This window comes from Notamacropus eugenii, chromosome 4 (genome assembly GCF_028372415.1).
Source record: "Notamacropus eugenii isolate mMacEug1 chromosome 4, mMacEug1.pri_v2, whole genome shotgun sequence".
NCBI lineage: Eukaryota > Metazoa > Chordata > Mammalia > Diprotodontia > Macropodidae > Notamacropus > Notamacropus eugenii.
The window spans coordinates 139,662,094-139,682,841 of record NC_092875.1 but is presented as its reverse complement, the minus strand read 5'-3'; the positions used below and the strand labels follow the sequence as shown (position 1 = coordinate 139,682,841).

At 35.3% G+C, this 20,748-nt stretch overlaps 1 protein-coding gene across 4 annotated transcripts in view; it reads left to right on the top strand.

The window, feature by feature from the left end:
• PKHD1L1 (PKHD1 like 1) overlaps nucleotides 1–20,748 on the top strand; it is a 193,900-nt gene that overhangs the window by 146,211 nt on the left and 26,941 nt on the right. For 3 of the 4 annotated variants that reach the window (XM_072603266.1, XM_072603267.1, XM_072603265.1), the window contains 9 exons: nucleotides 9–157; nucleotides 244–366; nucleotides 578–689; nucleotides 773–889; nucleotides 2,007–2,172; nucleotides 6,436–6,668; nucleotides 6,855–7,022; nucleotides 10,622–10,779; nucleotides 18,463–18,598. In XM_072603266.1, coding sequence (XP_072459367.1) covers nucleotides 9–157; nucleotides 244–366; nucleotides 578–689; nucleotides 773–889; nucleotides 2,007–2,172; nucleotides 6,436–6,668; nucleotides 6,855–7,022; nucleotides 10,622–10,779; nucleotides 18,463–18,598 — 1,362 coding nt within the window. Of the gene's footprint in view, nucleotides 1–8; nucleotides 158–243; nucleotides 367–577; nucleotides 690–772; nucleotides 890–2,006; nucleotides 2,173–3,688; nucleotides 3,784–6,435; nucleotides 6,669–6,854; nucleotides 7,023–10,621; nucleotides 10,780–18,462; nucleotides 18,599–20,748 lie in introns of those variants that run through there. The other variant, XM_072603268.1, reaches the window with a different exon arrangement.

Here is a 20,748-nt window from a genome sequence, read left to right as displayed (position 1 = left end):
CTTTCCAGATCAAACTAATTCTGCAGGAAAATGGCATAACAATGAAGCCCATGGAGGTTTATATGGTGTTTATATGAACCAAGATGGCTTCCCTGGGTGCTCTCATATACAGGGATTTACAGTTTGGAAATGCTGGGATTATGGCATCTATTTTCAGGTAATTGTGCTTTATTCCTAGCAATTTATTAATTTTTGTTATTAGTTGTCCATAGGACGATGGTACAAAAAACAAATGTTTTGCAGACCACAGAGAGTGTGCAAGTCTCTAATGTGACCCTGGTTGACAATGGAATGGGAATTCTTCCCATTATATATCTTCCAGCTGCAACATCTCACAAAATTTCTAAAAAAACAGTACGGATTAAGGTAAGAAATGAAAACTCTCTCACAAAGTACTGCTAGAATAGCAAAAAAAAAAAAAAAAAAAGATTCCAAAGAATAATGAACCTTTTTGGAGGATTCACCTTAGCTTCTAATCTAGTGTTTTAAAATTCTTGATTATATTCAGGTAAAATATTATTACTATTCCTAGGAATATTTAATATTATCACAGATGTAATAAATGACTGTTTTCTAGAACTTGTTAGTTGTAGGAAGCAGCCCCCAATTTAACTGTTCTGATGTCCTCACCAATGATGATCCCAATATTGAACTTACTGCTGCCCATCGGAGCGCCAGACCTCCCTCAGGTAAAGTATTTTGCAAAATTGAGATTTGCCTGTACAAATAAACATTTACCTAAATTTTATTGTTTTTTTCCTTTTGGGACAAGGAGGGAGAAGTGGAATCTGTTGGCCTACCTTTGCCTCTGCACACAACATGGCACCAAGGAAAGCCCATGCAGGACTCATGAGTTATAATGCTATTAGTGGATTGCTGGAAGTTTCTGGTAGGTTTAAAATTTTTAATTAGCAAATTGTCTGATGAAATTTGAAAGTGAAAGAGGAAATCACTGTAAATATTTCATAGTTACATCTAAAAGGAAAACAAAGCTTAAAATTAATATTTGTATGAATCAAGATAAGAAAAAAGTCAAAGGTCAGAAGGGTAAATTTCAAAAATGGTTCTCTGTTATATTACCTGGGGAACTGAAGGGCTGAACAATTGCTTGACTTTTGAGAAAGGAAATTAAAATGGTTATGATCATAATAGCAGCTCACACAGACAAGCATAGATTGCTGATTTTCATTAGGCATGCAAGGAAAGAGTCTGCTTACTTCAACCCAATTTTCTATAGTAAATTTCTTTAGGATTTCATTTTAGGGAGTTATTTCTACAAAGGGGAAGGCTCCTGAGAGAAATTTGGACTCAAACTCCCTTAACTACATTTTTTCCCTCATTTTACAGTTATTGACTTAAGGCTACTGTCTCAGAATATTAGTATTCCTTTGATGGCAGGGAACCAATTTAAAATCTTACATGGAGTTTGAATGGAACATTTCATATTGATTTTAATGAAGTTCTTTATCTGTAAAATGAGAGGTTAGGCCAGATGATCTCCAAGGTTCCCTCCAGTCCTAAATCCTATAACAAATGTGTTCCAGAGAATTAAAGACAATATATTGGGATAAAAATGGACTTTGCAATAAAGCCATATTTCATTAAGGAGTACAGATAATTACATTTCTTTTAAAATTCAGAACACAGAGCTATAAAGACAATATGATAAAGATGGAGGTATCCTATTAAAACTTATTCTCCAGTTGGACTACCTATTTTTGGAATAAAAATAGCAAGAACTTGCAAAATGGACAGTTAAGTATATATTTGCCAGTGTTGCCATTTCTTTTTGAGTTCCTATTTCTAAATAAATGCAATACATTAGGACCTGTGAATAGTAGGGCCAACAAAAGAATAACATCCTCCCCAAACAGAAAGGTCCCATTGTACAAAGTGCGATTGGCAGATAAATTTGTGAGATGAGAATGCTATACAAAATGTCTATATGTCATTATTACTTTTAAATAATAAGTATGGTAGATAATTTTATATTGTTTTTGTTTTAGATTCCACATTTGTTGGATTTAAAAATGTTTGTTCGAATGAAACTGCTGTGATGTTCATGACAAACCCTTTAAATGAAGACTTACAACATCCAATCCATGTGAAAAACATTCAGACAGTTAACACAATTGAACAGTCAAAAATATTTATACATAGGCCTGATTTAAGGTAATACTCATTTGTACTGGTAAATGTAGTCAAACTTTTACCATTTCTGTCCTGTTGTTCATTTTCCCATATATCTAAAGATGTTAATATACCAAAATTACAAGTAAGTGACTGAAACTCAAAATATTACTCACATAAAAACCAACCGAATTACATGCAACCCCAATATAACTGTGCACAGTTAGGTTTTGAAATTTATTTATTATTAAGCAGAGCACTTCAATCTTATGTTTGTTAAGCACAATCTTTTAAATTTGAAAGACAGACTTGGATTATGCGTATGTGGCTATGCATCCCCAATCACAGACACTGTGAAGTGAGAAGTGTCTGTACTGTTTCTACCATTACTTCCTTGTACCCAACTTGGAGTAGAGAAATATATAAAGAAAGTCCCTTTCTTAGACACCCTAGTCTTTTCCCTCTATATGCTTTCTCCTGGTGACTCATCGGTTCCCATAAGGTTATTTATCATCTTATAGCTGATGACTCCCAAGCTCAGTTTCTCCTCTGGGCTTCAATCACCCATTATTAACCTCTTGTTGGAAATCTCCAGCTGGAGTTCTGGATGTACCTCAAACTCAACACATCAAGAACAGAACTCATTCTCAATTCCCCCAAAACAATCCAACCATTTTCTGTCTAATTCTCCTATTTCTGTCCAAGGCGCCACCATTCTTCCAGTATCCTGGTTTCTAACTTCAGCATTATCCTCTACTTATTCTGACTCACCATACGTATCTAAGCAATTGCAAAATCTGCCATTTTTCTCGTTGGTCATCTTTCACATGCAACCCCTTCTCTCTACTCACACAGCTATCACCTTAGTTCAGGCTTTGCTCACCTGTTGTGTAGATTATTACAATAGCCTCTCAACCAGTCTCCTTATCTCAAGTCTTTCCCCATTCTAGCTTATCCTAAACACTGCTTCCAAAGTGATTTTTCTTAAATGTAGATGAACCATGGCATTCTCCTATTCGATCAACTTCAATGGCTTCTAATTGTTTATATAATCATATTTAAGCTTATTTGTTTAGCTTTATGACCTGGTCCAAATTTATCTTTTCAGGCACACTAAATGCTACTTCTATTCCTGCACTCTGGAATCTAGCAAAACTGACCTTCTCTCTGTTCTTCATACACAAGGCTCCATCTCCCATCTCTATGCCATTGTACTAGCTGTCCCCTATGCCTGGAATTCATTCCCTTCTTACTTCTTCCTCATGAAATCTCTCTCTCTTTCTTAAAGACATAGCTCAAGCACCACCTTCTGCCTGAAACCCTTCCTGATTGCCCCAACTGCTAGTGCCCTCCCTCTCTAGTTACCATGTATTTGACTTCTTTGTATTTGTTTACGTTCTCTTCGTATTTCTTCTACATGTATTTATATCCTTATTGGATGTATATGGATGTGTGTATATGTCACACACGCACATGTATATGTATTTATTGTCTCCACTATAGAATATAAACTTCTTACAAGTAAGGATTATTTCCTTCATTCTATATATATCCCCAGAACCCAGCACCATCCTGACACGCAGCAGACATTTAAAAAATACTTGTTGATTCATGGATGTATGATGAGCTAAACTGGGTATGTGAACTTCCTTGCCTATTACTATAATTCAGTTCCCAGAATTACTCAGATATTTATTACCTATTATACCACATTTACCCTTCCTGCCTCAGCACTTTTTGTCTGTGAAAACAATGTGCTTGGAATTTTTAATTTGTCTCTTATTACAAATAAAGAGATGTAATGACAGACTAATAAAAATTGTTGTAGTCACAAAGGACAGCGGGTTGAACAAGGTGTATTTGAAGCTGTTGATTTCTTAAAAGAATCTATAATGCTAGATATGAAAAGCTACAAAAATGTTATCATTTTGTTTAAAATTCTCTGTCTATTTGATTCTGTGGCATCTCAGAACTGGATAAAAGACCAAGACAGTATAATAGATCAGAGGATGCTGGGTAAATGCATTAAGCCATTCAAATTACCCTTTATAAACTTCTGATGCAGGGAAATCTAAGATTTCTGTCATTTAACAAAATTGTGATCTATATTAAGAAATGCTATTTTTTCCCAAGTAGTGTAACTAATGATTACTGTTTCTGTGACTGAATGAAATGAAAGTGCCCTTAATATGTTTGACTTAATGCAACATATACAATATAAAGCCCATTCCCTTGGGACTTATTAACCCTATTTTAAAATGACTTTTAAAAATCCCTACAGATTCCTGATTTCATCCAAGTGGATACCTCCCCTGGCAAATCACAACTCGTCTATGTCTTCTCTTCATATGCTGTTCTTTCTCATGTCTTTCTAGAAGCTCTCTTGTTCTTTATTCTTTTGATATTTTGTTGATATCAGCACAAGTGTATTATATGTCTCTGGGCATGTCTCTTTGTTCTTGCTTCATCATAGTTATGCTTCTTTTTTCTAATCTTATGTCTCCTTGAAGACTTCTGTATGTGTGTGTGGGGGTTATGTCATGCATGCTAGCCACTATCATTGGTAATATGCTAACATGTAACATGCTGTAGCATGTTACAGCCTGCTTAGGCCCATCATATATTTTTCCATTGTTGTTTAGGTCCTCCTTCAACTGGGGATATTATTCTTTGATACTATACTAATACTCAACAAGTAGTAGCTTCTTAAAAGGTAGTTGCAATGAATAATATGAATTGATATGGCTATTAATGAACTTTTCACATACTGCTATGTTAAAATTTGTTAGTCAGTCTTGTACCTTGAATGGATTTATTATTCAGATATGATTGGTCACATATTGGTCATGTGGGAAATGTTGGTTCAGTGAGTTATGCAGATCTTCCAAATGTTGGCACATTTCATTATATCATATCAAAAATCACAATCATAAATATTACCACCAATCTGATCAAAAAAGTTTGGAGTATTGCGATGCCGCTAAACTCATTGTGGAAGATTCACATTTTCCAAAATTTTTTAATTTTACTTACAAGCGTGAATTTTAACATTGGCAACAAATGCTTTCAGTTATCTTCCTTGAAGTGACAGGCTCACTTCATTTGTTTTTGAGGAAATGTCTGCCAAAAACCCATCTGAATAGCTGTAGTCTGTCTGTTAGTTGTTCTTTCAGGTAAAAATAGTATTCAGTGAAAAAAAAAGGTAGAAAATTCAACTTGAAATTCGAACAATCAGACAAGTGCTTCTCCTTGAGGCAACCGTTGGACTTTGGTAGGCAGCAGAAATACTTAATGAATACTTCCCATTTTATAACACAAACTGTTAAAAAGACATATAATCAACAGTTGAGATTTATTAAAATTGATAATTTTATTGCTTCATCAAAGACCTTCTTAAGTGAAACTGCATTTTTTTTAAAAATTGCTAGTGTGTGGCAGTGACAAATACAGTTACTAATACAGTTTGTTGTCACTGACTTGATTCTTGCTATGGTGCCAGTAGTTTTACCCACTTTTGCTTTTGCTTTATTAGGAACCAGAAGATTGAAACAGGAAACATCAATGCAAATGTTACATAGTCGTCCAGGATGAAACATAAGAGTAAAAAAATTAACACTTTTCAGCACCACTTGTGTTTGTAGCCATGTAAAAAACTGAGGGGAAAATCTTTGTATGAATATGAAGATCTCTTGTGGTTTTGATCTCAAGGGCCTTTGATGAAGCTCACCCCACACACACCCAAAAGGGTCTTGGGAACACTCAGGGATTCTCAGATGTTGGTTTGAGAACTGCTGCTTTAAAGCAATGGTTACTAATATTAATGACTATCAATCCTGTTTCAGTCTTCTGGTTCCTAATAAAAAATAAGAAAACCACCAATGGAAGGGGCATTTTAATATCCTATCAGTTATTTAAACAAGCATTTATGAAATGCCTACTACATGCCAGACAGCGTGCTAAGCATGAAGAATACAAAGAAAGGCAATTCCGTTCTGTTCTGCACATAATACCATTTACATGCTTAACAAATAAGTACATGGAATATTGCCAACACTCCACAAACATTGAACTCAATGATACTTGGCATGCCAGAATCATTTTATTATTATATTCCAAAAAATGGTTTGCCTTACTGAAATTTTAAAGAAATTCACAACAGTTGAAATATAGACTTCAGCAAAATGTTAGTTATATATTCCATTTAGTTATAGTGAATATTTTAAAATATTCCGTGGGATGTTGATGGGCAAGTGAGTGAGTACTGATGTTACTAAGTAATGATTAATATTGCCTTTTTTTGCCCAGTAAAGTGAATCCATCAGATTGTGTAGACATGGTCTGTGATGCCAAAAAGAAAGCTTTTCTTAAAGACATTGATGGCTCTTTCCTGGGGAGACCTGGTTCAGTGATACCCCAAGCTGAATATGAATGGAATGGAAATAATCAGTTTGGAGTTGGAGACTATAGAATTCCTAAAGTGATGCTCACATACTTGAATGGCAGCAAAATACCTGTTTCAGAGAAAGCGCCATATAAAGGTTTGAGGAGATTTTCTTGTTTTTAAAGCAAAACATATTCTTTGCAATGAAAACACACTAGACCAATAGCTGGAGATAATCTTTCCTTATTAATATACCTTATATAATTGTTACAGTAAGAAATGATTCATGTATCTGAAGAGATTTTGTTTTCATTGACAAAACTGTATACACATCTGATTCTAGGAATCGTTAGAGATTCTACTTGTAAATATATATCTGAGTGGCAGAGCTACCAATGCTTTGGGATGGAATATGCCATGATGGTTATTGAAAGCCTGGATTCTGACACAGAAATACGAAGACTTTCTCCGGTGGCTATATTTGCTGATGGTTATGTTGATCTTATTAATGGTAAGCATTCACTCAAAATAGGCTATATTAATATGAGACATTGAACAAATATCTGCTAAATTTTTTACTAATTAACTATATAATGTTTAATTATTAACTATATTATTATATATTAGCTATTTCTTTATCATATTATGTATTAACCATATTATTATATTATATATATAACTATATAATTTTAACTGATTAATTATATTATTATTCACTAATCATTCTTTACCCAAATCTTTTCCCTCCATGTTTTCCACTTGCAAGTTAAAAAAAAAAACATAGCTATATTCAAGAAAAAAACTTGACTATTTAGATTTCCAGACTTATTAGTGAAGTAGAGCAACTATTTCAAATTGACCATATTTAAATAAAAAGTCACATGTAATCATGCTCTTCCTATTTGTATTGGGGAAAAGTTGACTAAAAATAAATGGGAGAAAATATTCCTGCCTTTTTAAACACTGTAATTTGCCTTATATGAATTAAAAGGTAAATAACATTCGATGAATAACATGTAAAGAACCCCAAGGGACGTATCTACAACTTGGAAATTTTTCATTCTGGGAAAAAAAAAAACTTTAAGGTACATCTTGGAAATTAGAGTACAATCAGTCTTGCAAACTCCCTAAAGATATGGAACTAATGACTTACATCCACCAAGACTATTCTCAGCTAGTCCTGGTATAGTTGAATCCATATGAAGTCTTTTTAATGTAATTTGGATAAGAAAACATTTATAGAGTGTTTGTTATATACAATAGACTGTGCTGAGTATAGGTGCCATGGTCAGCTCACCACCCACACCTCCACTTCCCCCACTTCCGTGGATTTGGATCCACTTAGTCTAGTATACAGTATAGAAATATATGAGGTTCATTCAAGTCTTGAGCTTATCAATAATAATAATATAATCAAATAATCATTTATTTAGCACTTCAAGGTTTGTAAAGAGCTTTACATATTTTATCTCATTTGATCCTCACAACTCTATTAGGTCATATTGTTATTTCCATTTTATAGATGAGGAAACTGAGGCTGAGAGAGGTTGTGACCTTCCCAGAGTCACAAAGCTAGTCACAAAGGCAGGATTTAAACTCGGGTCTTCCTGACTCTAAGTCCAGTTCTCTATCCACTATAACACCTATGTAAAAATCAAGTTCCATATGTTTTATAGTATGATTTTTTGTATTTCCACTTTTAACCCATACCTACATGCCTAATAGTTTTGTTCAATCCTATTCCACCTCCTTCTACCCCAATACACACACATTAAGGACACAAAAGAGGTGTTCTCAAAGTAGGATATATTCCTATAAGTTGATAAATAAAAGGGTTACTTGGGGAAATGCATTACTTTTGCATTCTAAATTTGGGCTGATTTATAATTCTGACTGAAGTTCAGCTCTGAATATTGATAATTCTTCATGAAGGCAGGAAATTCAATAAAAGCTTATGAATAACTATATCAAGATCCATTATTCAGTATTTCAGTCAAGGTTTCATACATTTATTATCCCAGACATTTCAAAATTGAAGTAATGGGGAAATATTTTTTCTATGAACATTAGACTTTGATATGGCACATGTATAACCAAAAAAACTACCCAAAAAACCTGGGCCTGAATGGAAAGCCATCTATTGTGCTCTGAGTGGACTGTCCAGAGGTTGAGGAACAGGAGCTGCTCTATTGGGTGTTCTTGCCAAATGGATAGAATTTCCTTGAGGCCAATTGGTTGCTGAAGCTTATTCTATTTGCTTCAAATTTCTGTAGCTAGTATTCCAGAAAAGGACAACAGATTTCACAAGGATTCAATTTTTTAGAATGAAGTCAAAAAACAGGAAATCATTCTTGAGATGTGTTCATAAGGCTCCCAAACATCCTATCTTCTAAATATGTGTAGGGATCTTGTAACAAGGCAGTGGGGTTTAATACCTGAAGTCAAGCAAAACCTGGGTTTTAATTGTTCTTGGAACATTCACAAGCTTTATGTCATGATCAAGTTACTGAATACTCAAAGTCCATTTCCTCATTGGTGTTAATTAATCACTCAACAAGAGAAGGCACATAAAAATTGTCCATTACACAGAATAATATCAAAAAGTTACCTCCATAATAAGACCAAATTAAGAGTTTATTTCAAAGTTTTAAATTTTTAAAGTAATTCAAATTATATCAAAATAAGTAAGTGAATAGATAAGAAGTTTAGGAATTATGACAGGTATAAGATTAATGTGAAACTGATTGAGGGCATGTCAGTGTTATAAAACATATAATAGAAGTTTCCATTGAAAAATATAACAGTGCTGCCTACTTCACTCTTGTTCACCACAAGTTCAAAAACATACCCAAAAATTTAAACTAGTCACACTTAGAATCTTTTATGTAGTGTGCTTCATTTAACCCTACATTAATAAGTTTACCCCACTTAGAGCCTATATAGTTCTCTAAAGGGGTGTTTTGCTGCATGCAAATATTATTTACGTTGCAGCATCTAACAAACATAGTCTAAGAAAGGGAAAATTGACAAGTTAGCTCTAAATTTGCCAGCGTACATAGGGCTTAGAGCTTTGACGACGTACTAAGCAGCCACTATGTGCTACTATGCATTTTGCTAGGGAATGAAGACACAAAGACGAAAATGAAATAGTCCCTGACCTCAAGGAATTTATATCCTATGGGAGTAAATCACATGTACTCATGCAATTACACATAAAATGCAAATAAAATAAATAAAAAGTAATTTTGAGTAGGAGGACAAAAGAGGTAGCATTTGAAATGGTCTTTGTAAGAAAATTAGGGATTCTAAGAAGCAGAGGGGAGGAGAGAATGCATTCAAGCATTGGGGTAAGTCTATTCAAAGGCATGAAGACTAGAATGTGATGTCATATGTGAGGAACAGCAAAATCTCCAGTTTGGCTGGACTAGAAGTAGACTGAGAGTATAGTGACTTAATAAGACTGGATAGGTAGTTAGAACTAGGTTGGAAAGGGATTTAAACGCAAAAGAGGAGCTTTTGAATCTCAGATATAATAGGAAGTTACTGGAGTTTATTGAACAGAGGCATGACATGGTCAGCTGTGCTTTGACAGCTATGTGGAAGATGAATTGGAGAGGGGATGAGCATGTAGTAGGGACCAATCAAGAGACTTTTGCAATGTTACTTGCAAGAAGTGATGAGGGCCTGAACTTGAAAAGTTGCAGTATAAGTAGAGAAGGGGATCAATGCGAGATATCATGTGGAGCTAGGATCAACAAAACTTATAGTCATTTGGATATGTGGGCTATGGAAAAATGAGGAGTTGAAGATAACTCTGAAATTTCTATTCTTTTGACAAGCAGACAGATGACAGTGACCTGAAGAGGTCACTTTGGGGTAAGGATAATAAGTTCCATTGTTAAGTATCTCACTCTGATAATTTTATACAAGTGCTGAGCTTCATTATGGCTATTTTCTTTTTTAGATTAATTACTATGCAGGAGTTTTTGCAAGTATTATGTCTAACAAGGGCTTAATTGCATAATTCAGGCAAATTATCCTAAATTTTCTTAGAGAGGTTTATAATATATTTTTAAGATTGGAGAAAGGTGACCTTTCACTGTTTTTTAGGTCCACAGGATCATGGCTGGTGTGCTGGATACACATGTCAGAGGAGGTTGTCACTATTTCACAGCATTGTTGCCCTAAATAAATCCTATGAAATTTATTTTACTGGCACCAGTCCTCAGAATCTTCGACTAATGTTGCTTAATGTTGAGCAAAACAAGGTAAGACAGAATATCATTAAACCTTTCCTAAATATAGCTACAAAATTTTGTCCCAGCTACGTTTTCCCCTTACAGCTACTTATTTAATCCAGTCATGGGTACTATATTCAAGAAAGGGCATTGACGAGCTAAGCAAATCAAAAGAAGGCAAATAGGGTGACAAAGAGCCTTGAAGAACACCAATGACATCTCAAAATGATGTCTTGACTTGCATACGAATTAGATTTAAGTGAGACAAAGTCATCAGCCTTACTTTCATGGAAGTCCAGCAGTAAGACGAAAGTCAAGATGACTGTGATGGCCTAGGATGGAGTTTGAAAAAACTAGACCCCTGACTAGCAGAGGCAGCATCTCTACCCCCTTTTTTCCCCATCTTCTCTCTCCATCCCTTCCTTCTCCTCCCACAAGTAGGTTCCCCCTACCATTGAAAGCCAGTTTTGGTTTCCACCCCCATCTATTACCCAACATTTCAGTGCTCTATAGAGTCTTAATCCCTAAAACACCAGTTTAACTAGAGGTAAAATGTGAACACACACACACACACACACACACACACACACACACACACAGAAATCTTAAAGTGGAATTATCCCTAGAGAGTAACTGCTCAGACTGAAGCTGTCAATGCTATCTTTAAGCATGATCATTGACAAATTGGAAAAATATGTCAGCAAATCTATGGCCCATAATACAAGCTCCAGTGGTCCCCCAATTACTCTGAGCCTTGGGGTCCCTACTATACTGTGTGACTCCCTTATTGGGAAAGGATGATGTAAAATCGAGGAGCTATGAATAAGTACATGGGCTCAGATGTAGGTTGCAAGGATCATGCTACCAAACTCAAGTAAGCAGATAACTGCTCTTTCTGGCATACTGGACCCTATCACAAAAAGATTATATGGTAGAGTTTGAGGCTTTCTCCCAGTCTTTCCTCAAGTGTATGACAATATGGCCTAAACTGTCCAGAACTTTGATCATCTTTGAGAGAACAAATAGTAAGTATCTGAGACCACGTTCGGACTCAGGTCTTCTGACTGCGAGCCCAGCAGTCTATGTGTGGGTTCAGCTACGTGGGACAATCTAAATTCTTTTCTCCAAGTCCTCATCAAGTTTCCTTTATATGCAGCTCCCTGCAGGGCACCAGCCTTGAGAGTGAGTTCCTCTGTGGAGTTTACAGCCAGCGTTTCTCTTTCCTCACTAGAGGCTCTCACTCCCTGAAGCTTTTGCCTTCCTCTGTTTTTTTCCACATCTGTCTAAAGGTTCTTCTCCAGAGGGCATTCCTACTGCCTCCATTTTGTTTTTTTTCTCACATCCTGAATTCACACAGTTACTGAGTGGACATATCCAGCTTAGGATACTTATTTGCCTAAGGTAAAAACAAATTAAACACACACACATGCATACACACACACACACACACACACACACACACACACACACACACACACACACACACACACACACACACACCAAAACAGAAACAAACGTGCTCTTGGCCAGTTGGGAAGAAGCACATACCTGACCCTCTGGACAGTGCGGAGTCCTGCTTCCTGGAACCTACCAAGGAAAGAAACTACCTGACTCCTAAGCAAGCAGGGGCAATACAGATATATGAGGACCCTACATTCAAATGATGGAGGTGCTGGGGACTTTTCTCAGAGCACTGGTGATGTCTAGGGAACAGCAGAGGGAAGAAAGGATTCAGTGGCCCTGAAGGGAAACCAGTGAAATCCTTGCTTAAAAAAAACCTTCAAGTTTCTGGAGTAGAAAAGGACATGGCTAAAAACGTAGGAGGTTGGACTGACTTTCACCAGCATATGAACAAAAACCCAGCCCTCCTCCCAACTCTCTGTATAAGGACAGCAGTGGTGGAATTTAGATTAGTGAGATTAGCCTTTCTACTAGTAGTATAATGATGGATTTTAAACTAATTATGCCAATCTTAGAGAAGCAAAGATGAGAGATTTGGAAAAGAACAAGGTACAACAGAAAGTGGCTTTCGTTGCTAAGTACAATTTGTTAAGATGCATAAACTGAACTTGCAATATATCCTCAAAACCATTAAGAAGTATTTGAAAATGAGCATCTTTTGTTTCTTGGTTAGAAAGTTATTTCAATCATTGCCATAATAACTAATGAACTAAGTGTTCCTTTAGCCAATGGATGCTTTGCCTCTTATGTGTACGTTCAGTTCTGACTAACTTAAGTCATTGGTTCCTCTAAGTCTGCAGCCAAGAAGAAGACTTATCATCATGTAGTATCATCTTTGATTAATTATGGCCAGAAACAGCTCCTTACTAAAATTAGGTGAATTTTTGTGCATATATTTGTGCATACTCATACTTTGCCCCCCATTGAGTGGGCTACTGGAAAAAATTAATTGTTATCTCTACTTTATACTAGGACCTTGCTATAAATGAAGCCAGAAGGTATAAAGAATTCATAGCTGAATAGAAAAGTGGCTTAGAGACTATCTTAAATGAAGAAGAGGAGGAATAATAAGTACACTAAATAAAAAAGCAAGCCTACAAAGATGAAAATCTCATAATGAAACTGACAACTTGGAATGATCCATAGATGATATAAATAAAACTAGATTTATTGAGAAATTAATTGTTACATTGGACTTCAAAATAGCAGAAACAACAAAAAAAACTCAAGCATTAACATAACTGGAATAAAGTGACATCTTAATGAGAAAAAGTATTGCCAGAGATAATCTAGGAGTTATTAAACTACCCAAAAGTATGAATAAAGATGGAATCTGTCCATAATATTTCAAGAAATCATGCCCCCAAATTTCATGGATTTATTAAAATTAAAGGATAGATTACAGATTGACAGAATCCACAGGATACCAATAGAGATAAATCCCAGATTCACTTCACACTAACATTGTTTCAAACTCTAAAACTACAGTTGCAGAAAAATTTGTAAGCAGCTCAGAAGAAAAATATTGTATATCAAAAATGTGTTAATTACAGTTTTCATGTGACCAAGAACAGAGGCATCTAGTTGATACTATGCATAGAACCCTGAACTTAGAATGAGAAAGCCCTTAGTTCAAAACTAACTTCAGACACTTAGTAGCTGTGTGACCTTGGGCAAGTCATTTAACCTCTGCCTCAGTTTTCTCATCAGTAGAGTGGAGGTGATACTAGCACCTCCCTCTCAAGGTTATACTGATGATAAAATGATGTAATTTTTATAAAGCATTTAGCATTGTGCCTAGAATGTGTGTGTGTTTGTGTGTGTATGGGTGTGTTTGTCCTTCATTGTCAAAGACCATGCCATCAGAGAAATAATGATATGACTTGCACTTGACTTTGTTTTGAGTTCGGGAGGGCTGTGCAGGTCACCAACCTCACTTCTCCTCCAGAGCCATCTGAATCCAGTGACCAGATATTCATTAGGATGACTGGAGGTGACCCAGAATGAGGCAGTTGGGGTTAAGTGACTTGCCCAAGGTCACACAGCTAGTTAGTGTCAAGTCTCTGAGGTGAGATTTGAACTCAGGTCCTCCTGAATCCTGTACTGGTGCTCTATACACTGCATCACCAAGCTGCCCCTTGTGCCTGGAATAGACACTTAATAAATACTTGTTTAAAAAATTTTTAAGTAGAATGAGCTGGAATATGATATAGAGACTCACAATGAAATATCTGTGACCTCATTGATGTGAATGTTCCTCCTATTATATGGATCACAATCAATCAATGTATGACCATCTTATGCTACTCATCCCCTTTCTCCCATAAATCTAACACAGAATCTCCCCTCAACACGCTTAGGGACCTTCCTCAGTTTCTTCTAACATATTAAGGATGCCAGTGGAGCACATGTGCTTAGCTCATTATCCCTCTCTCACCAAAAGACCAGCCCATCATTTTTTCTGATGTCATTCTTTATTCTGATTCTCCTTCACAGTTCCTTATTTGTCATGTAACTTGATCATACGCATTAAAAGCCTATCCATAGTCTTCTGTATGCTACTCATTTTTAAGTCTTCAGAGACTACAGTGTTCCATGAACTGAAATCATACAGCAACGCTAATAGAGAGTATTACTATTTTAAAAATATACCTTATACATAGAAGAAGTTTGGGTTTATTAAAAGAGAAAATTTTGTAGTTCCTCAAAGACAGTCCAGCTTACTTTCCTCCTGTTTAATCCTGGGCCCAACCCATTACCTCATGGATTGCCATGGACAAAGAATTCATCACTAAGAGTTCAACATGCTAATGATTGGCTTTTGCATATTTTGCTAGACTTGTTCTCATAAAGTAGACTCAGTCTACTGGAGAGACTTTGAAAATGTAGGGTCACATCCACACCGTGATGAAGCAGCAGTGCAGAAATTTGTGGGAGACAGACCAATATAATTAATAAATATTGGTGCAAAAATACCAAATAAATACTGGAAGAAAATAATAATATAATGTTTAAGAAATTGATTCACTGTATTCAAGTGGGACTCATATCAGGTATGCAAGCATGGTTCATTTTAGCAAACCAGCCAATATTATATATCACAATAAAAAGAAAACCCATAAAAATAGTAAGACCATGTCAATAATTGCAGAAAAGGCTTTTGATGAAATAGAAAATATGTTCATTTTAAACACGTTAAAATGGTAAGAATAGAAGAATTTTTAATAATTTTATAATGGTTATTTGAAAATAATGATTTGCTTGTTAGAAATAACTTAGAAGACATTATCAACGTTATGGAGAGATAGCAAAGGATATGGGCTAGTAATGTAACAAGAATTTGTTGTTGTTCAGTCACGTCCAACTCTTCATGATCCCATTTCTTGGCAAAGATACTGAAGTGATTTGCCATTTCCTTTTCCTGGTCATTTTACAGATGAGGAAACTGAGGTAAATAAGGTTAAGTGACTACCCCGTGCCACACAGTTAGTATGTGTGGCCAGATTTAAACTCTAGTTGAGTCTTCCTGACTCCAGGCCCAGTATTGTATATACTGTACCACCTGTCTGCCTCTGTGACAAGAATGAGACATAACAATTGCCTGAGTAGTACAATAGCGCTCAGAAGATTTTAAAAGAATCAAAGGAAATAAACTAATGGGCTAAATGAACAGCTTCTTTATGGAAGATCTGTGGCAGGACATGGGAAATAACATTATGGAATGAGGCATTCAGATTTGCATCAGGGAAGGAGGAAGGCATGGGTATGTCAAGATGTCTAATCACCATGATATTGCCTCTTTCACAGATTCCCAAAGGAATCGGATAATCTTCATACAACATTAGGCTATTAAAATTATATTTAACTAAGAACTCATATATTAACTTTAATAACCCTATAGAATTCCAACAGCACATAATATTATCACCTTCCTATACTTCTTTCTCTACCCACGTAGCTGTAATATGAGTATAAAAAAGCTAACATTCCCATAGCAGTTTATGGTTAGGAAGAACTTTTGTCACGACTCAGTACTATGGGTAGTACAAATATTACTACTACCATTTTACAGATGAGAAAACTGCAATCCAAAGAAATTAAGTTATTTCTCCAAGGTCATGCTGTTAGTAAGTAATAGAGGCTGGAACTGAATCCAAGTCTTGTCTCTAGATCACTGTTCTTAACACCACATTATGCTACATTATGAGATATTTTTAAAGAATCACACCAAAATTAACTCAAATAGTGGTATCCATTTTAAAATAGACCCTGACCATAGGATCTATTAGGGTACATTTATTATTTCTAATGATTATGGCATTCTTCCCAACACTTCTGATGATACCATAAGAGCTATAAATCCTTGAATGACTTTGCTTTTTGGAAGCTTGATAAAAATTTTAGGAGATAAATATAATGAATTAGCTCAAGCTTGGAAAGATCAGTCTTCACTATCATTCTTCATAAAAAAAAAAAAAAAAGATGAGGTAGTAGTAAGTAGCTGATGCAGAGAATAAAGTGCTACACCTGGAGTCAAGGAGACTTCAGTTAAGAGTTAATGTCAGACATTTCCTAGCCGTGTGCTCCTACACATGTCACTTAATTTCTGTCTTAGTCTCTTCATCTGTAAAATGGGGATAATAATAGTACTAACCTCCCAGGAGTTGTTTGAGGATCAAATGAGGGAATATTTGTGAAGCACTTTGTAAAGGTTGAAGTACTATACAAATACTAGCTAAAATAAATTTTTAATGAAATTAATTTTATTATTTGACTTAATAAATTAGCTCTAAAGACAGTTCCAAAATAGAAGTTTCAAAAATGTTTTGAGCAGAAGGATGGTAACTAGATGAAGCAGACAATAGAATTTGAATGCATGTGCTCTGTTTTTCTTGCTTAAAAGTAGAAGGGAGGCTATATATTTTAAAAATATTTGTTGATATATTTTTTAGATTATTACCTTCATTTCTGAATATGTCCCTCCTCTCTTCCCTACCCAGAGAGCTGCCCTCTTGTAACAAAAAATAGAAAATAAAAAGGGAAAAAATTCAATGCCAAATGAACCAACATATTAACCAAGTCAGATAATATATGTCATATACCATATCCATAGTTCTTCACTTCTTCAAAGAAGGGAGAGACTTATACTTCCTAATCTCTCTTCTTAGGTCAAGTTTTATCATTGTAATTTTGAGAGTATTCAGTTTTCTTTCTAAAGATTTTTTCCTCATTTCCATTGTTGTAGTCAGAGTAATATTGTATTCCTAACTCAATTTATTTCATCCCACATCAGTTCCTATAAGTCTTCCTATGCTTCTCTGATATTCTCAGTATTTGTTATTTCCTACTGTAGTAATATTCCAGTACATTCATGTATGACAATGTTTACTATTCACTATCAGTGGACATCTGATTTCTTTCCAGTTCTTTGCTACCACACACACACAAAGCATTCTTGTACATATTTTTGTGGATATAGGGCCTTTCTGTCTTTGATCTCTATGAGTATATGACTCAGAAGACAAACCCTGAGTCAAAGGGTATGGACATTTTAGTCATTTTTTAAAGATGATTCAAAATTAGAAAGCAGTTCAATTTAGAGTTACATCTCATATTATATTAAGAGAACATAAGTATGGCATTGAAACAAAAATGTGTGGAAAGAAGAGGCAGAACATATTATTTTTCATAGGTCTACTGACTGACTTTCAATACATTGCTAAATTTTCTATCGGTTAACTTCATTTTAATTAGGCAATGTTAGATGTGCTTATTTTCAAAAATGAAATTCATTACAGAACTAAATATTTTTAAAGCATTAATTGTGGTGCAGTAGATAGAGCACCAGTGCAGGAGTCAGGAGGACCTGAGTTCAAATCTCACCTCAGACACTTGACACTCACTAGCTGCGTGACCTTGGGCAAGTCACTTAGCCCCAATTGCCTCATCCTGGGTCATCTCCAGTCATCCTGATGAATATCTGGTCACTGGATTCAGATGGCTCTGGAGGAGAAGTGAGGCTGGTGACCTGCACAGCCCTCCCTCACTCAAAAAACAAAGTCAAGTCATTATTTCTCTGAGGGCATGGTCTTCTTTGGCAACGAAGGACAAACACACACACTGTATTAGGTAGATAATTATACAAAGAAACGAACCCACAGACCTTGGCTTTTAGGAATCTACAATTGTACTTTATATTCTATATTTTAAAGGAAACAAGGGCTATATATTTATGTCATTTATTTTTAACAGGCTGTTCGAGTAGCAATTTTTTTTTCAACTCTTCAGCGTCTGGATGTCTATGTGAACAATTCTCTGGTTTGTCCTAAAAATACAGTATGGAATCATCAACAGAAGGACTGTGAATTTAACATTCACCTAGAATCAGGTAATCCTCCTGAAATTACAGTACCAAAAACGCATAAAAAATAAGAGTTAATCATGTAATTGTGACTGATTTTGTATCACTGAAAGCACATTAGTGGGGTCTTAGAAGCTAAAGTGGCCAATAGTCAGAATATATTATTTCACAGTCCAGGATTATCCTAAAGGAAAAAGAGTAGTGACTCATAGCCAGTTGGCTGTGAATGTGACTGTGCTCTGTGAATATGACTCTGACCCTCCATATCCCCAAGACCTGCCAATGTGAGTACAGATCAGAGTTGAATAAGTCAGCCCAAAGAGAGTGAAGGAGGCTATGGGCACCTTGACAAGCATCATGCCCATAGGGTACTACTCATATAGGTAAGACCATACCATACTTGTGCTACATGTATCTTCTTTTAAAAACTGGTGTGTTATTTGCCTCTCACACACCCTATGACATCAGTTCCATTCTCCACAATCTTTCAAAGTTTTCTAACCATGGCTCAAAAATAATGTCTTTCATTATCCTGTTAAATAGTTCATCTGGGTCTTTCCATTGAAATTCCCCTCACTCAATGAATTTGTGGTAACAAAGAAGAGGGAAGTGAACTGAGATGGAAGATTTCCATGAAAAGATCATAGAATTTGGAGTCAGAGAACCTGCATTTGAATCCTGGCCCTACTGCTTCACTACCATTGAAACCCTGCCCAAGTCACTGGGCCTCAGCTTCCTCATGTGTAAAATAAAAGGGTTGCAAGGGTTAATTCTGAGGTCCTTTCTAGCTCTAAACCTATGATTTTGTGATCATTTGTCCCCAACATTCCTTTGTTTTCTTGTTCAGCCATGACTTCTTTTTTGTTGCTCTGAATCAGGCGTAGGGCTGGAGTTTCCTTCGTTACTAAAACACTTCTCATCTTTTTTTTTTTGTCCAGCCTGTAACACGGCACTTAAACATTAGTAAACATAATAAATAATAATAAATAAATAAATAATGAATAAGTAAACATAAGTAAAAACATTTTTTAAAATGTTTAATTTAAAATTTTTGTAATTAATAAATGTTTGTTAATCAATTGATCAATTGTTTGCTTTCTTCATCTTTTAAAGAATGAAATGATCAATTCCAATTAGTTATAAATAATCATTAACTGCAAAGGTCAATATACATACACACATACATACATACATATATATATACATATATATATACATATACATACTCCACAGTTATTCTGAGGGGTAAAAACATTATAACAAATACACCCACAAATAACACTATCTCAAAGCATAGTGGAGAGTGATCACAGAATCTTATAATTTCTCATATGGAAGAGGATTCATAAATCTTCTAGTTTAACTCATGCCAGACTGAGAGTCTCTCCTACAATATGCCCTCTTGATGGTGATACAGTCTGCTTGAAGATCTCTAGTTGGGAACACATGAATTACTGCCTCCCAAGTTCATTCTGCTTTTGGATAGATCTGATTACTATTGTTTTTTTTTCTTTCACCAATCCAGAATTTGCCTTGGCAGCTTCCATATAGTGTTCCTGGCTCTGCTCCCTGTAGCCAAACCTTGCCTTTTCCATTGATCACCTTGTAAAAGTGATTTTTTTTTTAAACCTAAAAGGGACCATATAATTCAATTCTCTCATTTTACAAATTAGGAAGTAAGACCCAGAAATGCTAGTTAATTTACCAAGAGGTTGAATAGCTACTGACTTTCAAAGTCAACATTTGTAGTAAAGTCCTCTGACTCCAAATCTGATACCCACCACTGGACTATGATGGTTGTTTGATTTTAAAGGGTGCAACAAAGTGCCTGGTTTTTCTAAATTTAAAAATTCCTTTTCCTTTATCCTGAGAGTTTCACATTATATTAGTCTTATGCAAGTTTATCTTTTTTAAAATATATTTATTATGTTGCAATGAACCAGCCACAAATTCTTGGACAATATTAAAACAGTAATAAATTTCATGTGAATTCTCTTACCTTTGAAGAAAACAGTCCTGGGGAGCAGGGGGATATGTTTGTTTGGAATTCTCCAAGCCTTCTGTAAGATGAACAGTAAATCGGTATTATGGCAATAATGTGCCTGTGAGACTTATAATACACACTTTCAAACTTTGTTTTATTATGTACTTTTGTTTTTAGTGAAAATAGCAAGCTT